This window comes from Cupressus sempervirens, chromosome 10 (genome assembly GCF_028749045.1).
Source record: "Cupressus sempervirens isolate cs-2001-9-10 chromosome 10, ASM2874904v1, whole genome shotgun sequence".
Lineage (NCBI taxonomy): Eukaryota > Viridiplantae > Streptophyta > Pinopsida > Cupressales > Cupressaceae > Cupressus > Cupressus sempervirens.
The window spans coordinates 341,861,400-341,881,871 of record NC_143127.1 but is presented as its reverse complement, the minus strand read 5'-3'; the positions used below and the strand labels follow the sequence as shown (position 1 = coordinate 341,881,871).

At 35.5% G+C, this 20,472-nt stretch overlaps 1 protein-coding gene across 1 annotated transcript in view; it reads right to left on the bottom strand.

Annotated features, from left to right (window-relative positions):
• Positions 1 to 3,308: 3,308 nt before the first annotated feature.
• The window catches only part of LOC149533983 (MADS-box transcription factor 22-like), a 166,067-nt gene continuing 148,903 nt past the window's right edge, over positions 3,309 to 20,472 (bottom strand). Inside the window, exons 6-8 of the mRNA XM_089805002.1 lie at positions 4,305 to 4,346; positions 4,049 to 4,224; positions 3,309 to 3,965 (exon numbers count right to left, since the gene is read on the bottom strand). Of these exons, the coding sequence (XP_089661128.1) occupies positions 3,953 to 3,965; positions 4,049 to 4,224; positions 4,305 to 4,346 (231 nt within the window). The 3' untranslated portion in view covers positions 3,309 to 3,952. The remainder of the gene's footprint in view (positions 3,966 to 4,048; positions 4,225 to 4,304; positions 4,347 to 20,472) is intronic.

The window sequence follows — 20,472 nt, the reverse complement described above, 5'->3', positions numbered from 1 at the left end:
GATCTCATGCCCATTGGTAGAGGGTAGGAAGTTTTACATAGATAAGAAGTGGTTCAATGAAGTAGTGGATTTTTTTTAGAATGGTGAAAGAGACAATGTAGAAAATAATACTAGTGAGGGTTGTCATAGACATTCCCTTAAAAGGTTCATAAGCAGATATTTCTAAGGTAATTGTGCATTAGTGCATTATCTCACCCTCATTTATAAACTTTGTAATATTTTTAACTCTTGTTTTGTTATCCTTAACCATTTAATGCACAACAAGTTCATTTCCTTTTTGTTCTATTTGTTTCCTTTTATAAATTATAGTCTACATGCTCAAGCAATTTTATTTCCCCTTCTTCTTCATGAGAGGTTGATTTTACTTGTTATGGAATATGTTAGGACTTTGCATTTAGGGAGAAACACTCCATCTAAAACGATAATTTTATTTAAGAAGAATTCTTTAAAGGTACATTATGGGGCAACTTCCTCATATCAAGAGTTGATTCAAATAAAAGGATACATCCCTCATCTACCTTCTTTACTCATAACAAAGTTGCTATCTCTTATGGCGATGACTCTACCTACACATCATCAAATAATAATGCTTTTGATTCTTTAAAGCCTAGTGTTGTTGTCAAAGAAAATGAGAAAGCTAGTTTTATCTTTTCATAAAACCAAATGAAACAAGAAACCCTTTGAGCCACCGAACTGGCTATGCAGCGAACATAATGACATTTTATTGTAATTTATCAATCATTTAAAATTATAAAACACTTGTTTTGTGATTTTAATGTAATATTATATAATAAATAAATGCCTAATCAGAACAATTTTGTCAGCTAGATAGACACTTCCAAAACACTTTATGCTAGGAATACGAGGAAGTTGTCCTATCTTAAAGCCTAATGCTAAATCAAACACTAGTTTTCTTATTCCTCCTTCTTAGGGCCTATTTGGTTCATGGATTTGAACCAAAATTGACATTTGTAATTTCTAAATATTTCTAATCCATTGTTTATGTGCACAAAATAAGAACTAGAATTGAAAAAATTAGTATTTGGATTCCTCATTTACCTTCAAATCCATAATTTGGTCTTCCATCTGAATAGGTGGAATTGCTCCAATGCCCATTTTAATTCCAATTTACCAAAAATTTGGATTACATATTGCTCCAATTCCCATTTTAATTCCAATTTACCAAAAACTTGAATTACATATGAATTGAAATGAAAAACTTTTGAGGTCCACCTGACCTATTGCTCATGTTGCTATTTTTGACACTCTACTCGATCGTCGCAAAACAACAAATACACTAAACAAAAAGAGAGATCATATCCCTCCATAGGTGTTCAACAGAAGAAATATTCTTTGATTTTGCCGTTTCTGAGAAAGCTATTACACTGAATGACATCCCTAGAAAGAAGTTAATTTTAGCCTTTGAAAATGGATGCATCCAGCCCCTTTTACAGACAACCAAATCATGCAAAGAAAACGAATAATAAACGGTTCCAAAAGACTCTGTGACTATATCTGCGATCAAATTGAACACTTCTATAGCATATCAAAATCTTCATTGTCCCTTTTTACTATAGTCGATTATACACATGGTTAGAATGAATTTTTTTTCTCAAAATTTTTTTGAAATCCCCCGGTCAAAACAATTTTGTGAATATCTCTTAATAAAGTTGACATCACCGTATTGCACACTTCGATTAATTTGGACAAAATCTGTCCAAGAATAATCCACATAATCCATAATCCTAGGCATACAGAAAAACACCAGATTGTAATGAAGATACAAAGATACACTGCAACCTGGGATGAAATTCAGAAAGGTAGGTGTAATTTAGTCTGTCTTTCTATTAATTTTATGTCGCTTTCAGGATGACAATGAACATTAGACTACCACTCGAAAGAATGGTTGAATGTATTTTGTGCGAAAAGATGTTATTGTTTGGCAAGCAAAGGCAATTTTCAATAAATAACTTATATAAATAGTAAAACATCTAACCCGCTTGACTTCAATGTAAAAAAATTTAATTGATTCCTACTCGATTTCATTGTACTGTAATGAATGGAAATTTCTCTACTTCATCAAAGTCTTTCGTTTCTTTTTTATTATGGAATTTATTATTATGTGATTGTAATAATATATTGAAAATATATTTCATCTATGTTTATTTTGGTTGGTATTCTAATTTAAGAAATGTATAATCAAACAGAGGAATGTGTATTCTGATAATGAAATCTTGATCAACCAAACGGTCCAAACCAAATTTTGAAAAACTGAAATCTAGATTTCAAATTCTAGAATTCCAAATCAAGAGTTTCAAATTCCAATTTCCATAAAGATATGGATATGGTAATTTACATGGACATCCCTATTGACATGGAGAAAGATAATGCAATTAAGAGGGGTTCATAGGTTCTTGGAAAATCCTAATATAAATAAAAATGTCAAAAATATGATGAAAACCTACGTTTCTATATTTCCATGGGTAGTAGCCGAAATAAATGGATTGAATGACAGATCTTCTCCTTCAAACCAGAGTCTTGATAACATCATAGCAAGTGGCCAAACTTTAGCCAAGGGTAATAGCGATTTGAGGGAAGACCATGAGTAGTCTATTAACAAGCTTGAAGACTCTTTGAGGGTGATTGGGGATAAGCTAAGAGCTGAAATTGCAGTTAGTAAAATGTCACGGATAATATCACCGAGGGTCTTAAAGAAACTGATTGAACAAGAAGAGGCTTTACAAGTAATGTATAAGGATAACTCTGCTTCGTCATCTGTTAGTGTGATATAGGTACAGTGTTGAGGATTCAGATGATACCAGTGAGAAGACTGAAAAGGCTTTTATGTTGGGACTGTTAAAATTAGAAATCAATTACAAAAATGAGAAAAGAGAGACAATTTATTGTAGTTCACTACAATTTGTGGCTACATCTATACTGAGAGCAGAGCAGCTATTTTATTCAGTCATAGTAGCTTGTAGCTTGAATACACAGGGCTTTGCCTCCATATTTGTACATTACTGTTCAATACAAGACAAAGAGATTAATAAGAAGAAACGAACAGACATAACAGTTAAACTTCACATCCAATACTAACCTGTTAAGATATTAAGAAGGTGGTAAGATAAGAGTATCACCTCTATTGATAGCATAGTTAAGGTTTATTTCATGAACCCTGAAATTTTAAAAAAGGGAAAAAAAATTATAGTCCGGTAAAGCGTGTACATGTTTATTTTTGGTTTAGTTACAAAGACTTGGATTTCTGATCTTTGTTAAAACAATTTTCGTTTAATCATAAACATTTTAATCCATAATATTGCTACTTGCCCACATTCATATTTCATACTCATACTCGAGAACAAGAGTCATAGCTTAAAACCATGAGAATAAGAATTCACAATCACAAAATGACATGTTCATATATAATTACACTGGATTCCAACCCCAGCACAGTCCGACAGAAGTCCGACGCAACGTCCAATTGACAGAAAAATACAGCAATCCAGTAATAGCAGTGTCCAGAGATGCAACATAATGAAAACAGCGCCAAAAGAGATAGTACAGCATTTGAAACATACTGAAATAAAAGACACAGTCCAAGCATCTGCCATTTGTTCCAGAGAACAGTCACATTTGTAACGAGAGCCCATTTATATGAAAATTTTGCTCTGTACGAATGAATATGAAATCAGATATATGGGAATCTTTGCCACGGAAATACCGTATCCTTGTTTTATCATATGATAAAATCAGAATTAAAATTAAAGATTTAAGTATATTATAGTTTTAATATTTGTGGCAAATTATGTTACCATTCACCTTCGAAAACAAGTATATAAAAACGATTCAATCAGCTTCATAATCAGTTATCAATCAACAAGAGATATGATTGAATCAGAAGCGTTACTAACGAGTGTATGCCGTGTTTCGTGAGGGAATACCAAACCAGGCATCAGATGGACAACCTGTGTTGTAATTATCTTATCAACATTTCAATAATGGCCAATGATTCCTATCAAACATAATATAAAACGTGTAAATAGCTTACCCCAATTCTAATGAAGTGTCTGAAGCCTCATTGTGTTGAATAATGCTTGTTTTGTGTTGTGTATATATACTTTCAGAAGTCTGAGGATGATCACGAGTTTCCGAAGGAGGCTCAATCAACAAGAATTCCACCGCAGTATTATTCTCCGAGTTGGAGCGCTCTGTCAACTGTTGAACCTGTACGCTTCTTTCGTTATAATCAATCAGAAGAACTAGACCACAACGAAAGACAGACGCCAATTCGAGAAAACAGATACCTTCAGGTGAAGTCTCGCATTCTCCTCCTCAATATGGTGTCCCTGGTTCCATTAATTACAATTGGGCCAAGGAAAAATGAGTTTGACTCAAAAATTACATGGTTAAATCTTGATAGCAATATCACAAGTGCCATATAAGCTGTGTTTGGATAGTTCCTGGTGAAAGAGTCTTAAGTAGGCAATGAAGTGGAAGATATGATGACAAACATGTGCAATCATTTTAGGCTTCTCTTGCACTGAGATCTATTATGACTTTTTCAGTGGGTGTTTAATCTTGTCTAAGGTGTTATTTGATATTTTTAGTTGGCTAAGATGGTCTAGAAGACTCGTGTTACTTTCTCATGTGTTGCTTTTGGGAGAGATTTTTGGTGTTTGGTGTGTCTTCCAAGAAACTTAGAAACAATGTAAAATTATAAGGAGACATCCAATTAACTTTGTTTACCATTATTTATCATTTGAATCAATCAAATACAATTAATTTTTGTATGACAATATTTGAAAAGACAATATGTTAATGACTTATCTTAATTATTCCAATTTTGTTTTTTAAAACATTAAAAAAATTAAATAGCAAAATATTTTCAATATGAACATATTTAATAAGGACATTATAATTAATTTAATGGAAATGTCCTTTCTCAAATGCAGCTTTTAATTAAAAATTTGCATGCATTTGAAAGGGTCATTTGACATTATGCTGAAGAATCCCCTTGGAATTTTGACGATTGTTTGCCAACTTAGATGTCTCAGGTTGTGTAAAGGAGAAGTTTGGAAGAATGGGGAACTGAACGCATTCTCATTTCTCGGGTATTCTTTGGTTTGCAAATACATATTAAAATTTTACAGGCAATTAAATTATGTATGCAGTGCGTGCCAGTGCCAAAAAAAAGTAAATTTAACCTTAAGTGTTATAGAGTGCACTAAAGATTAAATTTTACAGTACTATGCGTGATGGTGAGATTAAAAATTAAATACAATTGTTATTAAATAGACGAGTCTGAAAACGAACTGATTATAAGAAGATTTCCATGATGATTGATCCTCACAATGCTGGGCATTAGGAGTCTCCAAAAAGATGCCGTACAGGTTAATAGGAGTCGATTAAACTCTTTGTTAGAGATTTCCATGACAAGTTAAAAGTCGATTGAACTCTTTGCTGGGTATAAAAAAATTTCTATACAGTGATTGTTCATCTCACGGCAAATTATAAATGTTAAAGGTGATTAAAGCTCTTCCCAAGGGTCAAGAACATTAATGCCGGTCAGACTGGGGTTTTCTGGAAGGAGTTTTGAGGGATAGGTATGTTGTTTTCATGAAGATCAGAAATTATATCTATGTATTGTTCTTACTGAAGAAATTAAATAGAATATTATTAGGTTCTATTTCTTGTTGTAAAATATTGTCAATTTGAAACTCCCGATGACAGAACAGCGAGCTGAGGTCGATTGCATTGCAAATCAGAAATACAAGACTTCCTTAGCTAAACTAATAATAAGCACATGAAGATAACTTCGAATGATGTTTATGCAAACTGTTTGACATAATGTGGAGTTAATGGAAGTGAAAAAAAAATGGTAATAAACAGGGCTGTCTACTACAAAATACGCATGAATTCCTAAACGAAACAAATACAAAGCAATGGTTTAAAGTGTGACCGATATAGAAACCATAAGATAAGTATCATATGCCTTAAAAAACCAACATATAATGTCCGTGTTTAGGGAGATTTGAAGCACCAAATATGAGCTACAATTTTTAAAAACTATTGCATAACTATTGTACTTTCGGTACAACCACTAGTTATTAAATTTAAAGAATTCTCAAGGAGTCCCTTTTCCTTTCAAACAAGACATATAACCCTGCGACAGCCAACGTGTAAACTTTGAACCCTCTCAAAGAAACGGAGAAGGCGACTCCAATTTTGCCCCTTGAAGACACCTGTTGGGTGCATATGTGAAGTCTAACAGTCACCTTTTTATTATGCTCATTTTATTATTGTTCCCTCCAAATTGTTTGTCTCTTCATTTCCTTTGAGACTTTATAAATATGTTTTGGAGGTTGATCATTGTATATTGTATTCGAAGAGCTGAAGCAATAGCTGTGATGTAAAGTTCAATTATTTACATTAATAGAGATCTTCCCTACAGTGTGGACGTAGCCACAATTTGTGGTGAACCACAATAAATCGTGTGTTTGCATTTCTCTTTTCTTTTGCTTGTTCTGTTCATTTCCAGTTTGCACTTTCAGCGAACTTCACAATTGGTATCAGAGCTTGGCGTAGACGCTGGAATTGATTTTGGTGTTTGAAAATTCAAAGTCATGGAAGATTTGCGAGTGCAGAAATTCTCGGGACAGAATTTCAGTTTGTGGAAAGTTCAGATGCGTTCATTGTTGGTCAAGCAAGACCTGGCAGTAGCAATTGATGGAAAGGCAAAGAAATTGGCTGCAATGACGGATGAAGACTGGGTTAAAACCGATGATAAAGCAAAGGCAACAATATTTCTTTCTTTATCACAGAATGTTTTATTCAATGTTCACAACGAATCTTCGACAAAGGAAGTTTGGGATAAACTTCAAACTATGTATGAAACGGCCTCAGCTGCAACTAAAATATTTATTATGAAGAAGCTCTACAAGTTGAAAATGAAAGATGGGATTACGATGTCGAATCATATAAATGATTTGAACACCTTGCTATGCCAAGCAACCTCTGTTGGCATGACACAAGATGATGAATCTAAAGCTATCATCTTGTTGTGTTCATTAGGTAGCTGGGATCCTGTTGTTACACCAATTAGTATTTCTAACTCCTCAAACAAAAAGTTGGTCTATGATGAAGTGATGGAAACTCTACTTAGTGAGGATATGCGGAGAAGCAACAAGGAATCCTCATTTGGTGAAGCCCTGATGGTGGTCAGCACTAAAAATAGAGGAAGAAGCCAGAATAGAGGAAGGAACAATCATCATAGAAGATCAAAATCAGCTAGGCGCTCAAAGTCAAAGGAAAGGAAAGGAGGAGATTGTTGGTTTTGTGGCAAAAGTGGTCACGTGAAAAAGGATTGTAGAGGTTATAAGAGAGCACAAGAATGAGTGCAGGAAAGTCAAGCCAACGCCATCTATGACAAAGATGATACTGTGTTGATTTTATCTACAATTGAAACGACTTCAGCCTCATGGGTTTTGGATTCTGGCGCATCATTTCATGCCACTTCATGTACGGAATATTTCTCGAATTATCAAGAAGGTAAGTTTAGTGAAGTATACTGGGGTGATGATAAGGCATGTGAAATAATAGGAAAAGGAGATATTTTATTATCTTTGAAAGGAGACGTTAAATGGCTATTAAAAGATGTGCGTCATGTTCCAAAACTAAAGAGAAATCTAATTTCCATAAGTCAACTATTTGCACAAGGTTTTGTCACTTCTCTAACTAATTCATGGAAAGTCACAAAAGGATCCATGTTAGTTGCAAAAGGCGACAAGATTGGGAGCTTGTATATTGTAGAAAATATCAATGAAGTGGGGGCTACCATGATAGTTGAAGATAGCAATTCTGAATTGTGGCATCAAAGGCTCGATCACATGAGCCAAAAGGGCCTTGCTGTTATGCATAAAAGGGAGCTATTACCAGGACTGAAATCAGTTGACTTACAAATTTGTGAACATTGTCTTTATGGAAAACAGAAGCGGGTCAGCTTCTTGAGGACCGGACATGAAAAGAAAGGTACTCCTTTGGCTCTTGTTTATTCTGATGTGTTCAGACCCACCGAGGAAAGCTCTATTGGAGGAGCAAACTTCTTTGTCACCTTCCTTGATGATTGCACAAGAAATGTATGGATTTATTTATTCCATAAGAAATCTGATGGTTTCAACAAGTTTAAAATCTTTAAGGCTTTAGTACAGAATTAGTTTAGCCACAAAATAAAGTGCTTGCAAATGGACAATGGCAGAGAGTTTTGTTCATTAGAGTTTGATTCATTTTGTGCAGATAATGGCATCCATAGAATTAAGATTGTTCCATTCACCCCGCAAGAAAATGGAGTAGTGGAGAGGATGAATAGAACAATCCTTGAGAAATCTTGCTGCATGCTCTCTAATGCCAGTTTAGGCAAGGAGTTTTGGGCAGAGGCATGCAATACAAAAATATATTTAATCAACCGAAGTCCCTCTTCTCGGTTGGACTTTGGCATACCAGAGGAAGAGTGGCTGGGAAAGAAAATCTCATATTCACATATCCTGGTGTTTGGATGCGAAGCTTATGTACATGTTCCGAAGGAGAAAAGACAAAAGCTTGATCCAAAATCACAAAAAGGTATTTTTGTGGGCTATGGTGAAGACCAGTTTGGTTTCAGAATATGGGATCCAGTTGGGAACAAAATTATCAGAAGTAGAGATGTTGTCTTCAACGAGAAGGTATTTCCAACATTACATAAAGAAGAAAACACAATATGTGAATATGCACCTTTCTCTATTTTTGATAATAATAATGCTCGTAGAAATTAGAATGTTGTTTCTCCAAATGTTCTATCTCCCACCTCCGTCTTGGCCCCTGCCCCTCTATCCTCTTCTTCTACTAGCATGTCGAGTAACTCGAACACTACTGGTGATACGAGTAGTCACAGTTTTGAAACTCTAGTTTCAAATTAGAATAGAGATGATAATCCTCTATTTGAGTACAGAGAAAATGGCAATTATGCTGATGAAGTCACATTCCTTGCCGATACACATGGTCACATTCAGAGGCACGGTACCTCCAAAGATTCCTGCACTGGAAAGATTGGCACAGCTGGTCAATGCACCAAAGACTATATTCAATTCGATGATAGTCTTGACCCCCGGCGTCCAGAGAATGCAGAGGACTGTGAGCATGGTCGCATCTTTCATCATGTTGCGCACAAGATTATAGAACATCCTGTCAGACAACCTCGCAAGGAGTTTATGAGTGAAGACACTGACACTGGCCATCAGACTACTCACGCAAGGGATGTTCTATCCAATTATTGTCAGTATGAGCCGAATCCACAAATCGTTGGAGGAACACTGCCTAATCACTCCTATCAATAGCTAACTCATGGCTCCCCTCCAAATATCATTAACATGAACAAACAAAAGTTCACTCACGACATTCCAGCTTCCTGTCATGTCTTGCAGGATGCCAAAACACTTCAACTCCCTGTTTAAATACAAATACGGGTTCCCCTATGCAACATCACAATGATGAGCATGAACTCCGCATGGGTCAATTAACTGTGCATGATAATTCTTTGACGCAGGCCGCTATCATTTGTCAAGGTGAATCTAACAATGGATATACTTTCGAAGGCAAAAGTCATGGTAAAAATTTTAGTAACAAAATTCTTATACAACAGAGAAGTCAATTTAATGCAGAGTATGGATCTCAAAATGATCTGTCACATGTTGTATTTTTTCCAAGGCAACAAAACTCTCAGAGCCATAATTCCAATATGGGGATTATTCAAAAAGGATTTGAACAAAACCGAACTCAAAAGAAGAGTCATTTTACATCTTCTCAAGATAGTGATTATGAACCGCTGAGAAAGACTTCTCATGATATTGAAAAGGAACACGCTGATGGCAGTATACAAAATGGGGATAATTTTCAGGGACTGAGAAAATCTACAAGACAGAGAAGGCTTCCTACTCGATTCTCTGATTTTGAACTCCTATACTCCGAAGAAGCAGAGTCGAAACTCTTGCTTTTAGACCAAGTAGAACCAACTAGTTTCAAAGAAGCATGCAAAGCATCAGATTCTCACAAATGGGAGGTAGCGATGCAGGAAGAGATGAATTCTCTGATGCAAAACAATACTTGGGACTTGGTTCCTTTGCCACGAAATCGAAAAGCTCTTAAAAATCGATGGATTTATCGATTGAAAGATGAAGGTAAAAATCAGAAGAGGTATAAAGCCAGGCTGGTTGTCAAAGGTTTCGATCAGCAAAAGGGTATAGAATTCAATGAGATTGTTTCTCTCGTGTTCAAGATGACTACAATCTAGGCTATTCTTGGCTTAGTTGCTGCTCATGATGTTGAACTTGAGCAGCTAGATGTCAAGACCGCATTTCTCCATGGTGATCTGAATGAAGAAATTTACATGATGCAGCCTGAAGGATTTATTAAATATGGTGAAGAAAACTTATATTGCAGATTGAGGAAGAGCTTGTATGGTCTCAAGAAAACTCCGAGGCAGTGGTACCTCAAGTTCGATCGATCTATGACTGAACATAATTTTATTTGGTGTGAATCTGATCGATGTGTCTATTACAAGAAGTTACCTGATGGTTCCTTTATTCTTTTACTTCTCTATGTTGATGACATGCTTGTCATCGGTTCATCTATGAAGCTGATTTCAGAATTGAAAGAAAAAATGTCAAAAAGGTTTGCCATGAAAGATTTAGGGGCAGCGAAACAGATACTTGGCATGGACATTATCCGTGATAGGCACAAGAAGGAAATAAAGCTTTCTCAAGAACACTATGTTCTTAAGGTTCTAGAAAGATTTGGCATGGTGGATGCCAAACCGGTCAGCACCCCTCTCGCTGATCATTTCAAATTGTCTTTAGCCATGTGTCCCAAGACACAAGAAGAACAAGACTACATGAAGAACATCCCTTATTCTTCAGTAGTCAATGGTCTTATGTATGCAATGGTGTGCACTCGTCTAGATATTGCCCAAGCAGTGGGGGTTGTCAGCAGGTTCATGAGCAATCCGGGTAAACAACATTGGGATGCGGTAAAATGGATCTTGAGATATTTTAAGGGCACTTCTGATTTTGTACTATGTTTTGGTGGCAAAGACACTTCACTCAGAGGTTATACGGATTCAGATATGGCTGGAAATTTAGATAATAGAAGATCTACTACTGGTTATGTCTTTACATTTGCTGGAGCAGCGATCAATTGGGCATCAAAGTTACAACAAGTGGTCTCACTTTCCACTACTGAGGCTGAATATATTGCTCTCACCGAAGGAGCAAAAGAGTTGATTTGGTTGCAATGTTTGTTTGGTGACTTTGATTGTCCTCAACAAGGTTCAACCTTGCATTGTGAGAGCAAAAGTGCTATTGACTTAGCTAAAAATGCAGTGTTTCATAGTAGGACCAAGCATATTGAGGTTCACTATCATTTCATTCGAAGTAAACTTGAAAAGGGCAAACTTCAAGTCTTGAAGATTAACACCAAGGAAAATCCAGCTGATGCATTAACCAAGGTTGTTCCACTAGAGAAGTTCGAGTTTTGTCGAACTTCTCTTGGTGTTGTAAAGAAATAACAGTAGAGGAATTTAGGTGAGACTCATACATTACCGATGTTGGACTTCAAGTGGTGGTTTGTTGGGTGCATATGTGAAGCTCAACAGTCACCTTTTTATTATGCTCATTTTATTATTGTTCCCTCCAAATTGTTTGTCTCTTCATTTCCTTTGAGACTTTATAAATATGTTTTGGAGGTTGATCATTGTATATTGTATTCAAAGAGCTGAAGCAATAGCTTTGATGTAAAGTTCAACTATTTACATTAATAGAGATCTTCCCTGCAATGTGGACGTAGCCACAATTTGTGGTGAACCACGATAAATCGTGTGTTTACGTTTCTCTTTTCTTTTGCTTATTCTGTTCATTTCCAGTTTGCACTTTCAGCAAACTTCACAACGCCAGCAGACAATTTTTAATTCTTCGAAGAGCAAACTGCTGACCAACAATGTCAATTCCTTAGTTGTCCCTCTCATCCATGAGAAGATACATAGCTTCCACTATTTTCTATTGGCCTGCCGTATAATTTGAATTTAATCTCACTTATACGGTGGTCTGATGCCATAGTTACTTTCATTGACTTCTTTCAATGTCCTTTGTAAAGGCCTATTTTGGAATTCGTGTGTTTTAATATTCATGTTTTTTATCTATTTGATTATTAATATTTGAATTGAAATGTTGCTTAAAATTAGTTTCACACTTATAAAGTCTATGAAATGCACACGGAAAGTGTTCCATTAGCATGAGATCAACACGTATTTATTATTATTAACTAATTAACAACATGGTGTAAGGGTGCATTTCGTATACCGCATAGCTTGACCATTTGGTGACAATGTGCTGTGAAGAGAAATGACATGAAGAGGGATCGTGTAATAAATACCAAAAGTAGTTGTTGATTTGAATTTCATCTGATATGAATTGTCAAAGACTGGCAACATCATCCATGACATAAGATCCAAAAGTATGTCCCTACACTTTTATAACCACGCCAATTTCATTAACGAGAGACATTGTCTTATATGTTACACAGCATCCACAAGTAAGATTCTGGATACACTGTATAAAGCAGTACACACTTCACTAATTTTCTATCTACACTTATCTTCACTGGAATTCCTCACAGCTAGTATTAAGCCATGGTTAAATCATTTGCAGAGTAGAAGCCCCAAAACAAAGGCTTACTAGAGAAGGGAGCAAAAGAATTGAAGGGGGTCTGCAGAAGAAAATGGGGGAACAATGAAGGAACGGTGGGTACAATGAAGGAACAAATTATCGACAAGGGACTGAAGAATCAAAAATATCTAACGTTTACATGCCTTCTACAGAGACCTAGCCAGAAAAAGAAAGTGAGAATAGTAAAAAATGTTAATGTACAGCATACTTAACAATTTAGTTCATATCATAATATGGCAGTGAGCATGTCCAAACCCTTCATAGTTGGAAGCAAGAAAGTGGACAGTCATAATGTCTTTGATGGACAACAAGGCATAGGAGTACATCTACTAAAATTTAGCATGCATGAGCTTTGTTCTCTTTTCATAGTGCCACAACAACCTCCAAAAGGGCAGCAGTTCGAGTCCATAAAATATTGGCAAGGGCAGCCAATCAAAATTGCATGATAATACTTTGTATTCAAAGTGGAAATGAGGAAATAGTCCTGAGTAAAGTGCTTAATCACCTTTAATATGAAAGAGTAGACCACTGTGGTTAGAAAAAGGCTAAGGACCTCAGAATGATATTATGGGAAATAAAGTTTCATGACAGAGGTAAATAGTAGAAGACAAACATAAAGTTTTTGTTCATAAAGATATTTTGGGGACCATAAAAGTCATGAAGATTGGTAAAAGGAATGTCTTGCCTAATCCCTTCCTAACATAGATTCTCGATGGCAAGGACTGTAGTGATGGGAAAGAATGAAAAAAGTCTTAGATATCAAGAGAGACAAGTAGAAGTGGAAGTTTGAGAAAGGAAAAAGGCCTGATACTTTGTCATGAAAGTATGATAGTTATCATTAAGTATACATGTTGAGTGAGTGGATTCTATCAAGAGACTAAGAATACAGTGATAAGATTGGCCCAAAAAGACAACTTGAATAGAAGAGCGCCATATCCATAGTTAACCTATGACAGATCTATGCCTGCATTGACAAACATAGTTAAAGGATGATAGGGATCTTGAGAAGCAAAAGATATTTCCTTGGAAAACTGAATGAGGCACAACGAAGATAGTATAATATGGTATCTTGGAAATAATAGGATCCTTAGGAGGGTTAAAGCTGATAGAAAGGATAATGAAAGCTAAGGATATGGTTGGCCTTATAAGGTTGATATGATGGTAGATCTTGTTAGAGTAATCTTTTTTTCCTTACTACTTAAATCATTTTGATTTAACTAGTAAAGTTATTACTCTTTAGTGCTTAAGCTTTCTCTTAAGTCCATCAATAATTAATTCTTTTATTAATTATTAATGTGCAACCTAGCTTTCTTAGTCTTTAGAGTTTTGTTCACCTTTAAGGTTGGACTCTTGTAATTATTTTTTATCTCTTTTATTTTTGAGAATATATTAGCATATTTTTCAAAGCAAGACCCTTGCCTTCTCTCGTTTTTTGTTCTGTGACAGGTTTCTTGCATGTAGGTATTCGAAGGCTTTGTGGATTTGTTTTGATCAAATCCTTCATGGTATAAGAGCCGGATTTGCTGCAGCTTGTTCGTTATTTGGAGAAAAAGGAGAACAAGGGTTTGATAAAACAAATTTAGAGTTTTTTTGATCATTTTTTTGAGAAAACAGGGGGGTTTACTGATTTTTTGAGCTGCTTGAGGCCAAACGGACATTACCGATGGATCTAGAAGGCGTCAAAACCCCCCTTTCCATATAAAGTTTGTTTGTTTTGGACAACGTTGGTCCGAGAGGCAAATTTTTTTTGCCCAGAAGACTGTGCGGCCTCCTACATGCTTTAATTTTTCAAAAAAATTAAAAAAATGGCCCTAGGCTGTTTTCTGGTCTGTAGACCCATTTTTTTGACCGGCTTTTATGTTTTCCGGTGTGGGCTATCAACTCTTGGTCATTGACCGGTGACTTTTTCATTTTTGGTGCTAGTTATAATTTTTTCAGCGCCAGTTGTCAAATGTCGCTGCTCCTCTGCCGTAGAGCCACCTGAGCACTGCTCACTCTTGCTCTACTCTATTGTGGTGCCGAGTGGGCTGAGCTCCACCTCCTCGCCACCCTCGGTCCACTCCGCCACTGCTTTGGTGGTGATTTTTTTAAATTTAAATTTTATTATTTAAAAATAATAATAATAATTTCTCTTCTTTTGGGGGCCTTGTCAATTTTTTTGCAATAACTCAAGCATATGGGGGTATTTTTCTGATCTGAAAGAAGCATCAGAAAACTAGTTCCAACATGGAGATGATGGAGAAGAAATTTTTGGGAATTTTTTTCCATATTGATACCTATTTTGGCATTTGAAGTCTGTTGATGGCATCCATCTTTTGGGGGGCAAAAGTTCTTTGTTGTAGCTTCGTTTTCTATTATGAAAAAAGCGCTGAAAAGTTCTTCTAGAGAACTCTCTAAATTCTCAGTCTTTTCATAGTATTGGTACCAGGCATTTTTGATTCATATCTGAAGCTTTTTTGCTCTTCTCTCCTTTACACAATCAATTTGTAAGTTGGGGTTTAGTTTATTACATTATGGGGGGGTGCAATTTCCTTTTCGTATTTTACTTCAAAATTGACCCTTCTACTTCTGACTTCTTCTTCTCTTAATGACAAACTCTTATGTTGCCTGCCTTACACCTCACAACTACCATACTTGGAAAGGACAGATGACAAGATTGCTTATGGAAAAGGGGTTATGGTCATGCCTTGATGTGGCTTAGCCAATTCTACAGAGGTCCTATGAGGTTCTTATGTAGCGCAATAAGATGGATGAAGCAATGGGCATCATTGCAATGAATATTTTAGATGGGTTACTATTTCACCTGGATGGTTTGACTACACCCATAGCTATTTGAGACAAGTTTTCCATCTTGTTTGGCACAATGAATCAGTTCAAGATTCTACAGATAGATGCAGAGTTCACCTCCTTGGTTCCTGAATCATTCACCAGCATTGAAGACTTCTTGATGAAATTCAAGTCTCTTTGATCTATTTTACAAGCTATTGGAAAGACAAAGTTAGATGATGAGCATATCTTTCTAATACTCTTAAAGCTTCAAGGTTCTTATCAGATTTTCACTTCTACCTTCTACTCCACTATGGATGCTCTAGGTGCATGACATGTTATGTCCTCTTTTGAGATATTCTGTGATAGGTTAACTCGTGAGCAATCCAAGCTCACTCAAATGGATTCACTTAAAGGTTCATAGACAAAGGCATTGCTTGTCAAGTCACCTCTGGATACACAGAAGCCAAAGCAAATATCAGATTCCTCTTCTCAACACTCTACTAGTTCATCATCTTCTTCTAAGAAGGAGAAAAAGAAGACTGAGACTCCTACTTGTTCCTATTGCTAGAAGGAACCTCATGATGAGTCACATTATTTTTAGAAGAGATTTGATGGCTATGAGAAATAGATTGCAGATTTGCAAGCTCTTCTTTAGAAGAGCATTGTTTATCTCCATCCTCTTCTACCTCACAGGGGTCTGCCTTTTAGTCTTCTTGCATCTCTTCGAAATCTACATCAAATTTTGGATAGGGTCATGAATTACAGGCTTCCATTACATCCCCTTCCTAGGTCCCTTTGATACTAGATTCAGGTGCTTCTCACCATATGACATCTTCTCAAGGAATCTTCTCCACTATTGAGGCTTCTCCCATTCCTCATATTCTCATGGGGAATAACACTGCCTTAATAGTCTGCGGGTAAGGTTCAGTTGGCATTCAGGGTGGCACATTGAATGATGTATTTTATGTTCCATCTCTCTCTACAAACCTTCTCTCAATTTATCAGATTACACGTAGTGGATAAGGGAAGACAGTTGAGTTCATAGTAGATTCAGTCTTCACTTGGGATAGTACAATAGGAGGCCTTATTGCTATAGGGATGATAGATCATACCACCCGTCTACACTTTTTCGCACTTTGGTCCTCCATCTCCACTGTCGGAGAACAACTCTTCTCTTTTGCAAGAGCATCATGTGGTGCAGTTAGTACACTTTTACCTTTGTATTGTTCCCGAAATCACTATTTTGACTACCACACCACAACCAGTTGAGGTTTTTTCTCTTCAACAAGATTCTACTTCCACTTTGCCGGACCCTCCAACTCCATTCATTGAGCCTCCAAGTGCACTTGTTGCAGATTCTACAGAGGACATTCATCTCCTCTTTCATGATAGTGTTAGCACACCTACATTGGGGATTCCCTTTCAGGATCCTCATATTTTCTCTTTTGAGCATTAGTTAGGGCTTCCAGTCATTCAGTAGTTTCATTGTTCTATGCCCTTGTTTCTTCTACATTGGAGTTCCATTGGTTCGTTCATTTTTATAATGGCTCCATCATTTTGGGGGGGCTTTGGTGTCTCATCTCTCTCTCATTGGGGGGGTTTGTTGTCTTATGGTTTTGAGAGAGTCTCTTGAGCCATTTTCTTTTTGTTGTTTTTCATCTCTTTTTGGAGAGGAATTTTTCCAACTAGATTTTCTCTTTTGTCTCCAGCTTACAGAGATTTCCTTGTATTGGGTACCTGATTAGGCCTTGTTGCCAGGACCCATTTCCTGCTTTCATAGCTATGCTAGGTTGGCTTTTCCCTTTCACTTAGCTTAAGCGGGGCTGTTAGAGTAATATTTTGTTTTCTTACTACTTAAATCATTTTGATTTAATTAGTTAAGTTATTACTCTTTAGTGCTTAAGCTTTCTCTTAGGTGCATTAATAATTAATTCTTTTATTAATTATAAGTGTGCAACCTAGCTTTCTTAGGCTTTAGAGTTCTATTCACCTTTAAGGTTGAACTCTTATAATTGTTTTTTATCTCTTTCATTTCTAAGAATATATTACCATATTTTTCAGAGCAAAACCCTTGCCTCCTATCATCTTTTTCTTCTATGAAAGGTTTCTTGCATGCAGGTATTTGAAGGCTTTTTGGATTTGTTTTGATCAAATCCTTCAGATCTAATAAGGGAATCCATAATAGGAAGTCAGCGTAGCAGTCAATGACTAAGATGCCAAGATTAAAGATGATAGTTTTTAGTAAGAAGTTAGATTAGTGACTTGTAGGATGCATCTTGAGAGTGGACAGCTTAAACATCATACACTAAGGCTTCATTCATAAGTTAAGTGTTAAATAGTGAAACTTGACTTATTTTTCCAAGCTTAATTTCTTCCTTAGTGTGTGATATTTAAGGGTGGCCTCTTGAGAGGCATGAGGGCAGCATTGAGACAAAATAGAATAGTCTCTAACAAAAAAAATACATCATAGCCTTATAGATCATAAAAACATTAATACAAGTTGTAAAAAGTTACAATTAAAGAGTTAGTAAGAGCTCCTTGGCCCTTTCATGGAGTCCAAACTCTTTCAAGGTGCATATGACATGTCTTATAAAGGTGGAAGGCATATTTTGTTAGTTTGGATGACTAATGAATAGGTGCATGCTTATAGGACCCAGTTGAGTGAGTTGGAAGACATAGAAAGAATATAGGACAATTTGAGGCCATTCACAAGCTCAAGGATCTCATTAATAGGGTCTTCACAAAGAAAAGTCATGGTCCAAGTCTTCAACATTCTTTGTGTAATAGTCAAAGAGATCAAAGAAGCAAGAGTAGCAATTGGGTGCCTAATAATGCTCACCACGTCTGTAGTGCCTGCTCCTAGTTCGCATTTTGTTATCATTGCTGAACTATTTTAAGGTTAGATTTATGTTGATGGTTAGCAGCATTGTTATGAGATTATCAGATATTGTGCTATGGATTCAGTTTATTATGTGATGAGATTACTTAGACTCTACATTTCATGTATGCATGATGATTATACTCAATGTTCGCAATTATTGATGATGATTATTACATTGCTTTTAGTTATTAATGATGATTAGTAAGATGACTTATTATTATATGTGTTTTCTTATGGATACTTACCCCATACTTGCATGTGTATGGTGTGCGTGTTTGCTTTGCGTGTTTGCTTTTGTATGGCGTGTCTGATGTGATTAAGGAAGGGAGTCGTAGTCACCTGCTAGTCGGGATCTACACGATGCACCACTTCCTGCAATTGCCTGTTTAGCTTAGTATATATTGTGCTTGTACATGCATGGTTTTTATGCAGGTTGCAGGTACCGGGTATCGACTTCCCTGAATTGCCAGGATGAGCGTACCCTATCACATTATCTCAATGATAAGAGAGGGGAGATAAATTCTCAAGTCCAAATCCCAACCCTTTTAAGCTATTTGATCTAATTGGAAAATTAGGACAAGTATCCGAGTTGAGTACCTTCCGAATACGTTGAATAACGTAATTCGTGGTATTAACCTTTGGTTTGATTTTGTATGTATTTTGGCTATGATGGATTTTTCATATTTTTACCTTGTGAGTCTTTGATGTATTTTCTATTAATTAAGCCAAATTAAAAGATTTAATTAATGGGTTAATTAAATGGAAAATTAATATGATATTTTAATATTTATTTAATTTAATTAATTGAGAAATTAATTAAATAAAATAATTAAATTTGAAAATAAAAAGTTAAAGGTTTAAATTTGGAATGTGACAATATTTATTTTAATAATAATATATATTGGAGCTCATTTTTAAATAAATGACTAAATAATATTATTATTAAAGCTAATAAATATTTTAGCAATTAAGTTTTGGAAAATGAAATTTAAAAGTGGAAGATATATTTAAATTAATAAAAGATTCTAGATTTCATGTGCTTAAAATATAAATATATTAAGATTGAAAAGTGGAATTATTAAAGTTTGTGCATGAGATTTAATAAATAAATAAACTAAATTAGAAACAGTAAATTAATTATTATATTAATTAATGTGTATTATTTTTATATTTGCTCACATAGGAGTTGGCAAATTCTCGGGAGTTGTCATGTAGACAACACTGGAGTTTGCACTCTAAATATGCACAAGTTGTCTACACTTAGAAGTTGGCATTTTTATTTGAGCACATGGTGTCTACAACCTTAAGACTTATCTAGAAGGTTGGAGAAGGCTCATGCTTGGTTGTCATGCTTATCTTCTAGTTGTTTCTAGAGACACTCTAGATGCATCTTAAAGGCCTTTAAATAGAGTCTCTCTTAGTATGTTTTAAAGAAGCTGAAGTAGAAGCTAAATGGAAGCTTAAATGAAAGCTTGAGGGAAGCATTATGGAAGCTTCAAAGCTTACATGCATTGGAGAAGATCCCTATGCTCATGTATTTTCTATTTGCTTCTATGCTTCTTCTAGCACTTCTAGTTACTTGGAGGATTCGGTTGGCTTGGATCTTGGAAGGATTGCGAATGATGGAGAAGGAAAGGATTTTCTATGGACTTCTGAGGCATGGTGGATTAGCATCAGTGTCCAGGTGCACTCGTGATAATCTCACACTCTATTTGCACTATTTCCCTTCTTGTCTTCATCATGTCTATTTTACGTGTCTGAATACTCTTGTGTTAGAATTTACAACTAAATTCGAATCTAGATATTTTGTTGGTTGAGAAGGAAGCATTAAAAAAACCTAGATCCAATTAAAGAGACAATAGATCTAAACGGGTTTGGGTTCAAATTAGAATTGAATTGAGAATGATGATTTCAAATTTATAATTAGACTTACTGGATGGACTAATAGTCATGTTTAGGAAACAATTATTTAAAAGGGAAAAAATTCATGTTTTGATCTAAATATATGTTTTCTTTTGTAAAATCTATATATATATAGATAGATATATATATATATATATATATATATATATA